We start from the raw sequence: 17,447 nt of genomic DNA on the forward strand, positions 1-17,447 counted from the left end.
ATAAACTAGATCGTTTACGCAACTCCAAAGAAAATAGCCTTAGAATGTTAGATCTGACTAACTTTGGCGTGGGTCAGGCACTACCAGTCCACCTTTTTGAGTTTGAACTTAATTGTGAAATGAGGCACTTTTGTATTTTAGTAAAATGTATTACAATTTTATTATGAAGTTTGATAAGAAAATCTCTACATAAATTTATCTAAACTGCTTGAGCGAATCCGACTCGGTTGTTTCCAAAATCAAACTCGGTGTAGTATCGACCAATGAAAACATCACCCAAAATCCACAATGGACCATGTGGTGCAGGAACGTCCAGGCCCAAGAAACCACTCAAGCAAATGGTTTGACCTAACTGGGAAACCTATAAAAATTGGACAGTTACCCATTTCATATTAATTAAGGTGTACTACATTGTAGGAATATAGTATTTAAACTCGGAGATGAGTCTCCACTACAGTTCCAAGTAACATGCAAAGTTTATGCTAGCGCTCCTACCATTCACCATTTTATCATAAGTTTATAAGATATTCTCCATAAGTTTGTCACTAGCTAATGAGAGCTTGTCGTGAAAGTGACGTAAGTCATAGATTCTCGTAAAGCGACGCCTGGTGAGGCGCTGCTGTCAAAGGCTTAGTAAGGCAGACTAAATAGGAAGATGTACTGCAAAATTAACCGCGTGTACTCAACTCTCGCTTGTCGTTCCCAAACTAGCTCTCAGTAGAAGGGGATAATAGAAGAAGGATGACACTCTGTATCCTCTTAATACTTCAGTTATGTAACGTCATTCTTCCCAGTTTGCTTTCCTGCTCATCAAAGTTCAGATGGGCATCGCACCGCGCTAGAGTGAATTATGTAATTGTTTGGCACTAAATCCCCAGCGATGAACCAGGCACAAATCTCGCCTTGGGGTGGAACAAAAATCCACAAGCGCTTCTTGCCAAATAGGTTAACGCTCTTAAAGTTATCAGGGAACTATTTATTGCGTATGTGATTCGGTTTAGTAACCTGGCTCTATAAATGTTCCGATTTGGGAAGAATGACGTTACACTTATCCCGCTTTGTGGTACACTTCTTTTGAAGAGAAGTATTATATATTTCTGCTCTCAGTAAGTCTCTAGCATTTTGAAGGAACATATCTTATAAACTTATGTTTTTACGAATAGTGGACGCCGTGTCATTAACCCGCGCATGCTCATTTGCATTTAATATTCGAATTTGTCTAGTTAAAATCGAAACTCAACTTAACTAGCACCCTTCTTATTGTAAATGTCGAAGACCCATGTTTGATATTTCATGAACAGAGAATGAGTACTTACTTGAAGAACATAGTCTTCGCCTTTCAAAGTAAAGTTTGATCCACCAAGAATGAAACTTATAGCTGGAAGTTGGGGAATTAACTTGCAGTCCACCATGTACTATTGAAAAAATAATATATTAGAGCATTCCTGTATAATTCTGACTTCCATAGCGGATTTAACGAGTTTGATTCTGTCTTCGATACTGAATTAACCATAGTGGTTCTCGGTTTTCTCGAAGCTTAAATTTTATAGTCTTAATGAACCGTGAATATTAATTAACAAGATGGAAATTCAAGCTGATAAATCCTATTATGGAAACGTTTTTCTATATTTACTTCTCCTTGAGCCAATGGTGTAGCCCCGATGAGTTGGTTCAGCTTACTAATTTCACTAGTGGGTCCAGCGATGAGAGAGGTACCGGTGTCGGCGATAGCTTCACAACCACCTTTGCAGAAGTCATTCTTGTTATCACCAACGGCTAGGCTGTATAGCAAAATTCAAATTGATAATAGTTGGTAAATAAGTTGCATTATAATATAGTACAATTTTTAAGGGATAATTTAGTCATTTTAAAGCAACTTACCCGTCCATTCTGAACTGCCAGTATCCTTTTTTGTCAACAGGAACATAAGTAAAGGGTCCTTTGTAGTGCTTCGTATCAGAACCTCCGAAGATAATTTCACCTCCAACATCGGCATTCGGATCTCTACACAGAAGTTAAATTAAATCGGACTGAAAAAACAGCAGCTTCCTGCTGGCCATAAATTCCTTTCCCGATCACTGTTTCACTCCATTTTCATCGTTATTTAGAATAAATAACAAGTTGCTAAACGAAAATAAATATCTCCGAGTATAGACGAGGGTTATCTACCCATTTAAATGGTTTTTCTTAAATAATTAAATAAATATAATTCATATTAATTATCTTAATCGACAGTAATTTACCTTAATTCTAGTTAAGTCGTTTTACGAAACGTTATTTCTAAATCATTTTAAACATAGCTATTTCTGAGTTTAGAATTCTAACGTATGCCTTTTTAACAATTTTTAGAAGTTTATATAATTGAAGGCGATTGATTCACCATAAGTGATAAGAAAACCCGCAATTGCGTGAATCTTTGGTGGAAGCCCTGCCATTGGGAAGCTAGAGGTTTCCTATAACCCTAGCGATGATAATGGAGTAATAGCCAGTATTGCTTTCTGTGAACTGCGTAAGCGGTCTGGATATTGCGAACACATTTGCTCCAATGCCAACTGCGAACGCGGTGACAGACACACAGATACATCCAGTCTAATACCTCTCCATGACGCCATCGTCACTGGGAGAGGTATAAATTCAGAAAGGAACCGATAATTTGCTTTTGTAGATTTGACTTACCTATTCAGGTAGAATGAAAAAACTGGCGCATTAACAAGACCCTGCTTAATCATTTGGTTAAAAACTGGTGGAACTCCGTCGACAGAGATTTCGCTGTATCCCATACCCAAGATTCCGTCGAATTTGGCTGCAACGAAAGCTAGACCGGGTTCAGTCAGGGCTTCGGCGAAGGTCTGGTCTTTCACCTTTGAAAAAAAAAATAATATTATGAAATACAATACAGCCTATGTAAACCGAATTTTTATGTATCTCACATCAACACCACCAACGTTGACGACATCGGTGCTAAGAAATCCAGTCATGCTGCCACTTCCATATTGGATGTTGAATGCAGTGCCGTTTTGCTTGTACGTGCTAGATTTAGTGCTGTCGTACTTGTTATGCAAAACTATGACCAGTGAAATGACGATTTTTACCAGAATGTTTTTATTTTTGGTCAGTTTAACTATGAAACTTACGACAGGCTATGTTGGTCCATTTGCATTTCTTGGAAGGCACCCAAAGGTTTGAGGACCCAGTGTCAAATACAACTTTGAAGCTTTGTGGAGGAGTTCCGATAGAAATCGGTCCGTAGTATTGAGCCTGAATAAAGAATATAAACATGCTTATAAAATAAATGAATTCGGTAAATAATATTAAATCTTTCAGGCAGTAGTAATTTTGTGGTAAGTTTCAAATTCAATCGTACTGCGTTTCCATAAAGTATACCTTATAAATTTACGATACCAGACTAACATAAAAACTACAAGTTGGAAAACCAAAATAGGCCTAAACCTCTCCGAGTCGAGACAAAATTAAGAGGTTATTCTTAAATGACTAAATAAAAATAATTGATATTAATTATATCATCAGTAATTTACCTTAATTCTAGTTAATTAGTTTTAACAAAAGTTATTCCTGAAATCATTTTAAACATAGCTATTGTTGACGTTTGAATTCTAGCGTATGCCTCTTTAACCATTTTTGGAAATTTTGGGGTATATGATGAGAAAAGCCGCAATTGCCTGAACCTTTGGTGGAAGCCCCGCCATTGGGAGGCTAGACGTTGCTCGTAACCCTAGCCGATCGACGCGTGCATCTTATCCCTAACGATGATAATGGAGAATAAGCCAATATTTTGAACTTGGTGCGGATATTGTAAACACTTTTGCTCTGATTTGCCAACTGCTAACGAGGTGACAGACACACAGACTAGCCCATTGTAATACCTCTCTTTGACGTCAGCGTTACTCGGAGATGTAAAAAGTTTGACCAATGCTATTTTAGACAATTGGTTAACAACTATTAATCAGTCGTTTTCTTTCAAATTAATTGTAGCATGTCTTTACTAAAACATCTCACATTTTTCAATAGATATCGACCCCGCTATTATCGAAAATCGTATTTTCTCCCAAAGATATTATTTTCTAAGTTAAATTTAGATAATTTGTTTTCTTTTGGCGCGTGCTTGGAATTTTGTTGATACTTTAATACAATAATATGAATGATATTCCGGAGTATAAGTAACGGCAGGGATAGATAGACTTTTTTAAGACGGAATGGGTAACAGGGTTATTCGGGTGCGCGTCCTAGTCCACGACCCCCTTACCCGTGACGGAGGGGTATGAAAGAAGAGGCGGGTCTTATTTTCGTTATGACGTTGTATGTATATCCGGGTCAAGTAAACGTCGTCTGCCCGTCGTCTGCTCATTCGTCTGCCAAGTTGGAATGGGCTCGGATTGTAATTTTTGACATAACATTGTTTAAAAATGGAAGTTACACAAGACATAGGGCTTGCAACTGATAAAAAAACGGGGAAGGCCCAAGAAAAAAGTGAGTTAGAATTGAATAAAAGTCTTCATAGATATTACAGCACGAACAGGTTTTAACCAAACACTAAGCTCACAAATCTCCTGACCATTCACTAAGCCTTGGTTAACTTCATCAAATTCGTTTACAAAATCATGAGGATAGTAGAAATTATTGGCTTAAGAAAGAATTAGCGAAGACTTTTCACCTTTACAGATGTACTCCAAATCCAAAACACCGGCACCAAATTCACTAACAACCTTCTTAATTGCTATTAAAAACAATTCCCGAATAATTACCTGGACCCTTGCATTTAGACGGCTCCATTTTGAACCCCGGTGAAGATGCTTATCTGTACAACCATAGCCCACTCGATCCGCGCTCTATAGCTATAGCGCGAGCAGCTTGCGTCGTGACGCGCGTGATCGAGTGGGCTATGGTACAACGCAAGAGGGGTCGTAGTCATGGCGACCGAGGTAAACAGGAATTACGTATTTTTGGCCCTCCCCGTCAGCAACGTCACCAATACGTAGTTTTTGTGAGCCAATAAGATAATTAAATTTTTTGGTTACGTGTTGAAGGAAGGGACTATATACTCGTCTATGAGTCGGACTGAAGTAAAGGCCAAACATTGTTTATTCCGTCTTAAAAAAGTCTATCTATCCCTGGTAACGGTTTATGAAAAACAAGCTGTGAATTAAAGATCGAAAAATTATCAAATGTAAAGACTTCAAAAAGCGTGTTGTTGCGCGAGTGGCTAGCCCCTCGTCATAACTAGCACTTCAAGATAATCGTTCTGAGAAACTCATATCGCTATTTGCTATTGAGTGTTATCGATTTTGTCGTATATTTTAATTTAATCGCAAGGATAAGGACCCGCTTACCCTATTAATGTGGGTGAGATAAAGCTAGAGTGTTTACCAATTATTTCTTTTACGTTTACAAACTCGACATTTTAACTTTAGAGATTCGTATTACCATTTCCAAATTCCAAAACCAACTTAATGAGTATATGATTCCCCCTTTTAAAAAGATAGTCGAAATTAGGCGCACTGCACAGTCTTTGTCACCCAGTTACCCTAATGACCTAATCCAACACAAACTTTATTTGATGAAGAACTAACTAAGCTACGCAGCGTTGTCCAGGTGTTTTAAGGGAGTGAGAGGGAAGAGTTTCCAGTCTTTGTTGACACTAAACAGTAAATAGTCCTTAATTGGACCCACCCATATCAAATATCTTTATGATTTTGTTTATTTGAAATTATAATTTGCAAAATCAATTAAACGATACTGTTTAGGGATCAAAATAAAGCGTACCAACCCTTCCATTTCTAATTTTTATTCACTTACATCAAGGTAATTTGAGAGTGGTTCTGGCCAGGGTCCATTGCCTCTGTGTAGTTTACGAGGCAAAACCTTTGTCACTGGTGTTCCAACTTCATGAAGGTTTCTTCTTACAGATTTAAACTTGTGAAGAGGAACCCTAAGTAGAACAGAAATATTTAAATATTGACGTATAAATTCGAAATACGACTAGACAATATATCATTTCAACAAACAATACTATAATTATTTTTTTCCTTTTTCATTTTAGTATGGGAGTTTAATTATAATTACAATGATGATTATGTGTAGAAGGGCACATGGTTTAATTGCTATTAAAATTTTAAAGGAAAAATTCAGATTAGGAAATAGTTATGACGAAATTACTCTTTCAGTGAGTTAGCCATTATTTACTTGCCTTAAAGGAAAAGTTCAGGTAAGATAACATTATACCTTAAAAGAACGGACGTTTTCGAAATATAAAAGGAAATAAATATTAAATGACCTCTTATTACAAAATAATTAGCATTTAATTAGTCTTAAAAACGAGTGCTACAGCGCCAACCGACATTGCTTTAGTGGCGTCTGCATGACCGAACCTTTACCCATACGGGATTGGTTGAATTCTCGCAGGCTGAGAAGGGTAAGGTACAACATAGCCCACTCAATCACGCGTGTAAGTGGTTCGCTTTAGCAGACTGCACTAAACCAATGGCGGATGGCGAAGTAGCCCTGGTTTTTAAGACTAATTAAACACTAATTACTTTGTATTAAGAGATTATTTATTTTTTTTATAATTTTTCTTTTATATTTTGAAAAAGGACGTTCTTTGAAGGTATAATGTTACGTTACCTGAGCTTTTCCTTTAATGATTGACTGCTTCAAAAACGTAACGTCACCAATATCGACTATACTCAAAAATAAAGTGGTTCATGAATATTTATCGTATTTTTGCGTTTGCGTAAGATTATTTCCTAATAATTCGTTTTAACTCTCACAAGTAAATTCACTATGGAATAAACTATCATCAAAGGTCATAGTTAATTAATTATAAATAGTTATAGTCATTTAAACCAACAAGGAGACTTCAAAAAACAACCAGTTTGTTTTAATAATATTGATTCCGAATATTCATCTCAAGTCAGACGCGGAATCTCAAAATACAATGAAGGTAAATTCTAATTACAATTAATATCAGGTAAAGACATAGTTGCGCTTACCTATGAAGCTTTTGCGAAAAGACCGTGACCGCTAAAACGGACAATAACACGAGTGAGAGCGTTAGTCGAGACATTCTCGTTTGAAATCCCTTGACAGACGATTGAGTGTAGGCGTTCAGAGGAAACTTCTTATATTAGTATGAGAGGCCTGAGAGAGATAGTGGGAAGTCATATGACTGAGACCACGTGATTAACTACTATGGAAACTAAAGCCTGGCTGCGAATTTTTTAGGTACCGTCATTCTTCTAATCTAAGCTATAATCTCTAACTATTAGGGGAGGACTAGAGATTGCCTCTTTATTTTTATTTTTAATGGTGATGTTATACAAAAACCAAATGGCAGCTCAAACAAACACTATTTTTCTTTTAAATTTAAGGAATTTTTGTTTCACACAAACCAAATTAAGTTAAATTAAACTAGAATGTTGAATACACATTTTGAACTAAATATTGGAAGTTTATACCTATTCTTCTTTATTAATACCATAAGTTCATAAGTTATGTTACATAAGTTTGTACTGGTTACCGAGAGCTAGTCATGAAGTGACATAGGTGGAGCGTCATAGATACTCATAAAGCGACGTCTTAGGAGGCGCTGTCAAAGGCTTAACAGTACAAAATAAATAGGAAATAACTGCAAAACCGAGTGTAGTCAAATCTTGCGTCGTTCTCGACCAAGCTCTCAGTAAGTCTCTAGCATTACTAAGTATAGGTATACTTATGGAACATATCTTATAAACTTATGATGAGATTAAGCCATGGTGTTGTACAAATTTTTGAATTGTTGTTTTCATAAATATCTTGTGGTATTACCTAGCACCATTAAGGGGCTCGTTCAAAGACCTCTCATTTATATTTTATTTTCTTTTAGAATGAAATACGCCCAATTGCCAATTCTAAAATCTTCCGTGTTACTTAAGCAGTATGGTCAAGTATGGACTGTGAAACTCCATACTTAATGGAGCCCCTAATAAGGTGAAAATGGCCGGAAGAAAAAGGTTCATTAAAGGCCCAAAATTCGGGTGAACCACATAATTTACAAATCTTCACACCCTTTTTAACAGTAGTTAAGGGGAAGTGGCGTAAGGTACTTTTGTGTATGCAAATGAGACTTAGATACAATTCCATAGTAACAAAGTTTCTAATACTACTACAATTGATAATAAAGTTGTACTGATAAAGAAACAAAGAACATAATCATCCATTGTGAACAATCATCAATCGTGTTTGTTAATTTGACCTTTCAATTTTTCAAAGTCACTTTTAGATCTTATCTCTACCATATTTTTATGGATTTTAAGTGTAAACCGAAAATTAGATCATTATCTCAAAATCGAACCAGTCATTCAAACGTTATATAATATATATCAAACGTGATACAACAATGCATATATTCAATCCTTATATAACAATGTATATATTCAATCCTTATATAACAATGTATATATTCAAACTTTACAGAATGATGTTATTAAATTACATTTAAAATAAGCTTCCGTATGAATAGTTCAAAAGTTCAAACTGCCATACCGCTTTGAACGTCTTATTGGATCGAGCTAGGTTATTTAGGCCTAAACTTGCAAACGATATTTGACAAAAATACCTAAAATTTACTCATAACCCTTGTTATTTAATATACTTCATTCTCAAATTATATAGTTTAAAAATAATATTATCTTATCATTATGTAAAATATTCAGCGACCTACGGTCTGATGGGATGGATATTCTAACATACGGAATTCGACCAAATTAGCAAAACGTTATGATGTGGGAAATGTTTAATCCGTGAGCACGTATAAGAAGGAGATTCAAAGAGGGAAGGTAACTATAACGGCGCATCTACTTCGGCGCACAGACGAGCAACCAGACGTCACTTGAAACGTTAAGAATACTGGACGTAATGAAATTTATCTGATTTTTTTCCTCTCTGTTGCGCAAAATGCCCATGAGGAATGTACCAAGCCACAGGTTCAGGGTACAGGTTTCGAAAACGGGGGCTGACAAAGAATTTGGTGTCTCCGAGCCTCCTTCTCATACGTGCTCACTGATTTAATTTCGCCAATCCACTTTTGTACGAATAAAAACAAATTTACTTCAAAAATGGGTTGCATCTATCACCAGAATTAAACATAAGTCTACAAAGCAGAAACTTATAAGTATCTTAGCACCGAAATCCAGGAGATTCAAGAGAATGATGTTTTGGCGAGGAAATGCTTTTTATAGAAATCCGAGTTACGTCCAGCTACCCCAGTGTTTTCCCTTTATATGTATGGCTTGTGTAGCTTCCCTTCGAAGAAACTGACCCGCTCCTACAATCAAAAATCATTTGTCCGAACGTAATTCGTTGACTACAAGTAGCTTCAGCCTTATAAAGCATTAGTTATCAACGTATGGCTTATGTAAACTGTTGTGAGATGTTTCAGCCTTATTTCCGGCAGAGGTGATGAAGTCTCAAGCTGGGTGAGTTTAAAATCCTTTTCCGAAAATATACCCTTTCATTAAAAGTATTCAGTTGTTTTTGGGCATTAAATAACACAGCTCGCATTAGTAAATGAAGTTTCATTTATGAATTAAAGTTACAATATGTTCTGCTATTATTTGGCGCATCTGTCCCTCCAAAGGGAATTACAAAAAAATATTACATATTGAGAAACCAAACAGTCGCGTATTGGGACCAAGTAATTAATTATAGTGCAACAACGCCCTATCAGGTTGACCACCCATTTTCTTTTGGTACCATTTCAAGCAGCGACATCGCTTCATACTAGAGAGCAGCGTCGAGTATCGTAGCGATCGCCTTTCCCAAAGTATAAAAGAAAAAAAAGATGCCTTTGTCTTACTTTTATTTTACATTCTTATTGCCCGTTATCGCTATTAACCCCCCGTCGAAAAGTAAATGTTGTTTTCATCTGAAAACATGGCTCACAAATATCTTTTGGATCGGGGTCCTGTTTCTCAAGCTTTATGTCGACACATCACCTATGGCGTTTACTGATGTGAGTTACTCGAGTCGAAATAACACAAGTGATATCGTACCCTTCTTAATGAACGATACCGACGACGAAATTTCTAATTTCGAATCGTATAATAGTGCGGATTATCATCAAGAACGTGAAGAAGCGATTTCATTTGCTAAACTGTTAACTGTCGTTTTGTTTTTCATCTTTGAAGATTTCTTCTATCGCGTTTTAACCTTCTTTTTCGCTTATCGTCGCCGGTTTCTTCTTTTGGAACTGAAACGAGAAATTAAAGACACAGAAAACGATTTAAGTCATAGCCCCTTTAATCGTCGAATGTCGAAATCAGGGTTATGGTTCTTGGCTTTAAACGTTGCGGTTTTCCTGTCATTTTGCGCTATAAACATTGACGAGGCTTTGAAAGATTTAATGTACCCCAAACGTTTCGCAATCGGATTGATTGTTAGTATGTTGGCGTCTCTCGTGGAAACAGTTTCCGCGTTCGCCGTTGAAGGTTTGCTAATTTACTACTGCTACTTTTTCAAATTTTGTCTCAGAAGATACAATGAAGATTTGAAGGATTATTTTGAAAGTTTGATTGATGGAACTTCGGAATCCCAAAGTGACTTCGCTAAACTTCAGGAATTGCGAGTTCGTCTAATTGAGTTGCATTCTTTGTTTGACAAGGCGAGCGCCATTATCTCTGTCATGTTGGCCATGAGCATTCTCGATTGTTTGTTAACGGAATCATTCGGAATTTTTTACTTAGACAAGCACGCTTCAAAAGTGGCTATGATTGAAGGTTTTAACCGTGTTATTCTCAAACTGTTCATAAGCAAGCTTAAAATCCTGATTTTATGTATCCTTGGTGATTTTCCATACAACGAGGTGAGTAAATGAAATTGGTAACTTAAAGGGACTGTAAAGTGTCAGCAGTCCGTTGAAAATGTTTTTTTTTTTTTGTTGATAAGATTCCCCCCGACCTGAATCACTGATTTCAGCAGCTGAAGTAAAACGCGTCAAAGAGGAACTATTTCCTAGTTGTAAAGCGGTTCCTCACATCCGATTAATCACTCTTGTGATTGGTTTTGAGCCGCCCCGCTCCGGCATTTCTCCAGTCCCCACTCCCGAGAGTTCGAGACCCCGCGTCGTCTGCTACAATAGTCGACCGTAGCAATTGCAAAGGCGCTGTGATTGGCCCAATTGTATCCCCTGCCGGATAAGGATGAATATCACAAAAATTTAAAAATGCCTTAACACTATTTTCCCGGAGAGAAGGAAAGACTTTCGTTTTGATTACCCTCGTGGGCTGTGACGTAAATAACGACTTTTTCAAGAAAAAAAAAAATTCAACGGACGGTCTGCTGACTTCTTTACATACCATTTAAGGGAAAGCTTAAAAAAGTGGTCAAAGACAGACGTGGGTGTGAACGAATAAATTACAATTGAAGAAAATTCAATTTAAAATTTCAGTTATTATGAATTACCTTTAAAAAATGGGCTTAAAGTTTTATCTCAGTTCTTTAATTAAGAAAATATTGCGACGACAAAATTCAATCACGTTAAGGACAAATCTACCTTGGTATGACTTATACTTAACTTTCAACTGATTTCAATTGGTTTTGATTGAGAAAATTAACTAAATTCAAGGCAAGGTGTCTCATTTTATGCTGGATGCACAGATAAACACAAATCCGTGTTGGAATAAAAACCCACGGGTTTTATTGGGTCTTACCCACCATAAAAATCCACTCAATAAAACCCATCATTAAGATCTTCAATTTTGATGAATTTAAATGCTAAAATAATTTCATTTTAACGATAGTTTAAGATATTTGTTGTTTCAACTTCAAAAGTATTTTTTATATAAAACCTGGTTTTTTTCGAACCCTGACAAAAATGCTTTAAATTTTTCTATTTTAATGGCGTATACCACTTAAAACAAGTGCTAAATTGTCTAATTAAATGATTTTAAAGAACTTGCAGATCAGCGAATCGAAATTTCTAAATATATTAAGACGAAACGGGAAATAGAATTATTTGTTTATTCCTGTCAAGGCCTCGGATGCCTAATAATATAAACAAATGGCATATCGTTAGTGGGCCACACCCGTTTATTATACCCTTACACTTTCCGTTTCTTAATTGTTCTGGGGATTCCGTAAGCATTTATCTAGTCCGCCAATTGAGAAAATTGTGTCATTTTATACCAAGATACCGAACCTCAAACGTCAGTCGAAACAGCACCATGCAAGTCGGTTACAAGCTTTACACGACTTTGTTAAGAGTCATTGGAATTAATCCGTTGTCGAAGAACAAAATTTGTTTACATTTAAAAACCTGGACACCGAATATAGTTTTTTTAGCTCTATTGGTTTTTAAATGTTATATAAGCTTCGATTTTGGATTTCTCGTGGATATTGGTTCATACATGGAGAGTAATTTATTTTACTACGAAAATTCAACGAATTATAATAATACCTATGAATATGATAGCAACGAAAGCGATGGAAGATATTACGAAGAAAGACGAAAAGTATCTGTAGCTAAACTAGCCACTGTATTCTTATTTTTCTTATGCGAAGACTTCGTTTACCGTACCGTCATAGTAACAATCCATTTCCGGAAAAGATACGCTCTGGATTCATTGAAAAAGAAAATAACTAAAATCGAAGAGAGTTTAACGAAACGTTCTCGATTTAACAGAAATGTAACGAAAAGAGGAATCTGGTTTATAAGTCTAAACGTGCTAGTGTTACTAGCCGACCTGACTGTGGATATCCATGAAATACTAACGGACCGAATGTTTCCATTTTATAAGCCATTAGGAAGTTTCTTATTGTTCGCTGTAAATCTGACTTTATCAGTTGTTGAAACGATAACTTCTTTCACTGCCGAGGGATTGTTGATATACTACAGCGTATTTTTTAAAAACGTTCTTCGAGAATATAATGAATTGCTGAATGAATTCTTCGAAAGCTTGCATGATTCGAATATTCCAAATGAAAAGGTTCAACGGAGTCTTCAAGAGAAAAGGCACCGGTTGATGGCATTGCACTCAACATTCGAAGAGGGAAGTGAAGCCCTTTCATGTCTCTTGGCTTTCAGCATGCTTGACAGTTTGCTGACCGAATCATTTGGAATTTTTTACGTTGACAAGTCAAGAGTCTCGTTCGCTGCTGAACCTTTCAATTTCTTCAATAAAATTTTACTCAAATTATGTGTCAGCAAAGTAAAGATTTTCATCATGTGCATTGTTAGTGAATATCCAAATATTGAAGTAAGTTCTTAATGATTGGATAAATAATATGGATTAGGAATTTGTAAGTTAATTTCGGGTATAATCAATTACGAATGGCCGTCAAACCTCATAAAATGTATGCAATCAGGGAGAAATGATGATGGGCGGCTTGAGGAACCGAAACTCTCCCAGTGTTGTTAAGTGCTGTCACGTAGCGCCATTATATTTGTATGAGAACCAGCGCACCGGATGCTGGGAGGACTTTTGTGCCGTAGGTCGGGATACAGAAGCAACGTTATAGGTTTGGGTCATAACAAACCTGAAGGAACTGTCATTCTGTAAATTGCGTGCGAGATATTTTAAACAATGTTTGATTTGCCTGATTTGAGTTGAAAGTAGTTTTAAATAATTTAATTGAAGATTTTCCTGATATGAAAAAGATTTACGATAAAGATTTGATTCTGCGGATGTCAACATGATTTATGTGATATGACATTTTCTTAGTAACAGTATTCGTGAGAATTTTAGTATCGGTCTAAACATAACCGCAACCACCAACTGCATTTCTTTTAAGCGGACGAACCGCCTATATAATTGTATTTCAGATCAATCAAATTTTAGTGTGGTCAATACTTGTTTATATATTACAGGCTATGAAAATGTATCGTTTGCTGTCCGGTATCAAGTTGCCTAGTTCTGTAAATACCGATGTTAAAGAAGAGGTAAGCGTCACCGATATTTGATATTGTGACCACACCATAACTATTAAACAATCGTTGCATTTCAGATGATTCTCCTACATCTTACGAAAAACACTGTTTCATTTCGATTTACTCTTGGAGGTTTCTGCGAATTAAAGAAGTCCTTGCTTCCGACGGTATGAAATACTTTGATATAGAAAGTTTAGCAATTCATTATAAACAAATATTTTTTATGAGATGTCCGGCGTGGTTTTGTCGTATTCCTTGGATGTGTATTAAAAATTATATTATTTAAATAGATTGCCGGCGCTGTTATCACATACACAGTTATTTTATGCCAAGATACATAAAATGGAAGAGATTCTGCAGTACCACGTCTTTGAAATCCACCTTATGGTTAGAGTTGAACCTTGAGAAGAAAATAGCAACATATTTATTAATCGTTTAGGAACTATTTTAAAAACCTTGAATTTAATACAACTCGTCACTAAAAAAAATAATCTAAAAGTAATTTCTTTATCTTTATTCGAACCTTGTAATGTATTTTGAAAAACTTTCAATTCATGCTTACCAAAGTTAGCCTTAAGAAAAAGAAGCTTAAATTTTTTCTCGAACACAGAGCCAAACGTGAAAAAATAATGTTTCTATCAAATTTTAAATTCGTCTGATAGGCTAAATGAATAATGTTTCAGTTAGTTTCGGACAAAGAACTTTTAATTTCGATAGCCATAAAAGATTGATAGAAAAACACTTGAAAAAGCGAATATTTTGCCTAACCCTAACGATGATACAGGAGTGACAATTTCACGTTTGTGTGAAAGATCCATAGGTGGTGATGTTAAAAGTCCAGATGTGTAGATTTTGGTTTATTGGTGTAGACGAGAGATTAGTGGATGGAAAAATTGGTGACTAAAGGAATAATAGCAGTTTATGATTGGTTCATAAGTGAAATAGATAACGTAACGAAATTCAATTTTACAAAATGCGAACACGTTTCCTCCAATTTGCAAAACTGTGAACGCGGTACCGTGGGCGTAGCAACAGACACACAGACACGCCTGGAACAGAACCTCTCTGTGACAACGTCACTAGGAGAGGTAAAAATCTTGGCGATTTGGCTAAAGGAAGAAGCTTAAAACCTTTCGATCCAAGAAATAAAGAATCTATTAATGCGTTACTATTCTTAACGATGCGTAACATAGCATTTTATGCTGTAAAACATTGAATGTGGTTTAGTCGCGACATTTTTATTATTTGCATTAGGTACATATTATTTGCATTTTCCATTGGGACTGATGATGCATTTGTTTCTATATAAGGGTATTCTGTTTTTACTTCAGAAGCTCTGAAGGTGCAAAGTAGGAAGTAACAGAAGCTTTACCAAGTTTTATTGTAAATCATGTTTGTGTGCCACCTAAAAACCATTTTCCAAGGTATGAGATCTGTAAATTTGCAAATGAATTTTTATCATAACTTTTTATAAGTTGAAAGTGGAGCTTTCACCTAATAATTCTAATAGAGATAGAAATTTGGGGATTAAATATTTCTTTCTAAAATAGTTGTATGCGACCATATCTCGTTCTGAATTTATTGAATACTTATTTTTTTGTAATGGTTGCATCGTGAAATTTCTTGATGAAAAATACCATTTCTTATTTTCAATATTACTAATTCATTATTGAAATTAATAGTAATTATTTCATTTATATCTTTAATTTCAGTCGGAGTACCAATACTTTCAGTCGGAGTACCAATACTTTCTAACTCACTCTTACGCTTAGTTCTAGCAAATTTTGTAAAAATCTAAATGCAACGCTAGCACAGATTTACGAAATTGACTTTATTCTAATTTGTTCCCATATAAGATTTTTGGAATAATTAAAACTTTTCAAAAAAAGCTATTATCTGTTACGCCTAACATTATTTAATTTAAAAGAATAAAATCCAATTAATAAAATCTTTCGTGGACACGCGAACGAGTTGGTCCCAACAAGTGAGGACTTCTATATTCAAATAATTATAGCAAAAGTATATAGCATTAAAAAAAGCACACTTCTTTGAAACTCGCTCGCGACGTGTAATATGGGAAGCCGAGCTCCTTTATTCCAGAATAGTGTCGCCCCCCCTGCGTATGATTACCTTCCTGACCGTGTCACAGGGAACAAGCCGTGAATAGGCTCATAAAGTAGCAGATGCTAGCTCTATTATCAAAGATTAACCTTTGGATCGCCGGCATCATGTACTACTTTCTACTAACCTGTGACGTCAAGAAGCTCTTCCCTTATTGGTTAGTTCGTGTAGGTGGTAGAGAGGAGGGTAGTTTGCTTCTTAGTTTTCATGTCGTCAACAAAACAGCCAAAGGCAGGAATTGTTGTTAATGAAGTATACTTTTGGTTTTATATCTATACACTTTTGGTTATAGGTAGGGTAGAAGGCACGTTCGTATCCGCTTAATTTTTAAAGACGTGTGGATAATTGAGAAGTAGTTTGGACTTAAACTTATTATGCGTTTTTAATTAAGGACAGATTTAATCCCTTATCTGCAAAACGTTTCTATATCTATTAATAGGCGTTTTAAGATAAGGACAAATTTAATCTCCTATCTGCAGAACTTTTCTATATCCATTAATATTTTAAATTATTTATTTAATTCAAATCTTTCGTGACTCGAAAACACTTATGTATAATAGAGTCATTACAGTTCGCATTTTCAGTTAATAGTTTATTGCAACATTATCAGTTACACCAAAAGGCCATAACTCGGACTCCACTAAAGTAATTTTTTAGATATCACGGTTGTGATTCCCAATGACAAATCCTTGTACTAGAAGTAAAACAGTTTTTAAGATATGTTCCATATGACACTAGGTATACTTCATAACGCTAGAGACTTACAGCTCGAGTTAGTTCGAGAACGACGAGCGAGAATTGCAGACTAGACTCGGTTAATTTTGCAGTCCATCTTCCCATTTAGTCTGACATACTAAGCCATTGACAGTGCTTCACCAGGCTTTTTCGAGAATCTCTGACGTTTCCACTGACATGTTTGTTGCAAATGTTAAATAAACATGAAACCTTGCTGTACTTAGTCGCTTATCGACCACCAGTAAGACGTTATATTTATATCAACTTTAAGCGCTTATCTTTGTTCAAGAAATGACACACACTTTTCCACGAACAAAACAAATTAATATTTTATTGAATATTAGATTACGGTAGAGAAAACCTTAATTACATTTGCGACCGTATACAATTAAAATCCATTTTCCGAATAGTCCGTTGGAGATTTAGACAGTCCGTTATTTAGAACCAAACCTTAAGGACGAAACTAAGTCGACGTATAGATATTCTTTCAAATGAACGGTTTATATAATAGTACTTTGAAAATATGTTTTTATCCAGTAAGTCCATGGTAATTCTAAGTAATAAATTAATTATATTTACTAATTGTGAGGAAAAATACTGTTTTAGGATCGTTTTGCGCAATATGACGAAGTGACTCAAGAAATAAGTGGTTTCTATGGATTTATTTTCCAAA

General features: G+C 35.6%; 1 protein-coding gene and 1 long non-coding RNA gene across 2 annotated transcripts; one reads left to right on the top strand and one right to left on the bottom strand.

The window, feature by feature from the left end:
* Positions 1-128: 128 nt before the first annotated feature.
* cathD (cathepsin D) lies at positions 129-7,167 on the bottom strand. The gene is made up of 9 exons (XM_089849988.1): positions 7,008-7,167; positions 5,815-5,947; positions 3,135-3,258; positions 2,931-3,064; positions 2,677-2,861; positions 1,882-2,004; positions 1,634-1,781; positions 1,317-1,415; positions 129-361 (listed from the first exon to the last, which is right to left on the bottom strand). The coding sequence occupies exons 1-9, from the start codon at positions 7,079-7,081 to the stop codon at positions 200-202; spliced, it is 1,182 nt and encodes a 393-aa protein (XP_089706114.1). The 5' UTR covers positions 7,082-7,167; the 3' UTR covers positions 129-199.
* Positions 7,168-13,378: 6,211 nt separating this feature from the next.
* Positions 13,379-15,738, top strand: LOC149647136 (uncharacterized). The gene is made up of 4 exons (XR_016371795.1): positions 13,379-13,930; positions 13,996-14,085; positions 14,209-15,342; positions 15,631-15,738. It is a non-coding gene; the product is annotated as an uncharacterized LOC149647136 (long non-coding RNA).
* The last annotated feature ends 1,709 nt before the right edge of the window (positions 15,739-17,447 follow it).

This window comes from Phalangium opilio, unplaced genomic scaffold (genome assembly GCF_054372755.1).
Source record: "Phalangium opilio isolate 3A_F unplaced genomic scaffold, DU_Popi_V2 ptg000089l_1, whole genome shotgun sequence".
NCBI lineage: Eukaryota > Metazoa > Arthropoda > Arachnida > Opiliones > Phalangiidae > Phalangium > Phalangium opilio.

Coding starts and splice junctions, on each gene's coding strand:
- cathD (XM_089849988.1), bottom strand. CDS start 7,081: ATGTCTCGACTAACGCTCTCACTCGTGTTATTGTCCGTTTTAGCGGTC. Junction 2,862..2,930: donor TCAACGTTGGTGGTGTTGAT/GTGAGATACATA, acceptor TTTTTTTCAAAG/GTGAAAGACCAGACCTTCGC. Junction 362..1,316: donor GCGAAGACTATGTTCTTCAA/GTAAGTACTCAT, acceptor CAATTTTTATAG/GTTTCCCAGTTAGGTCAAAC.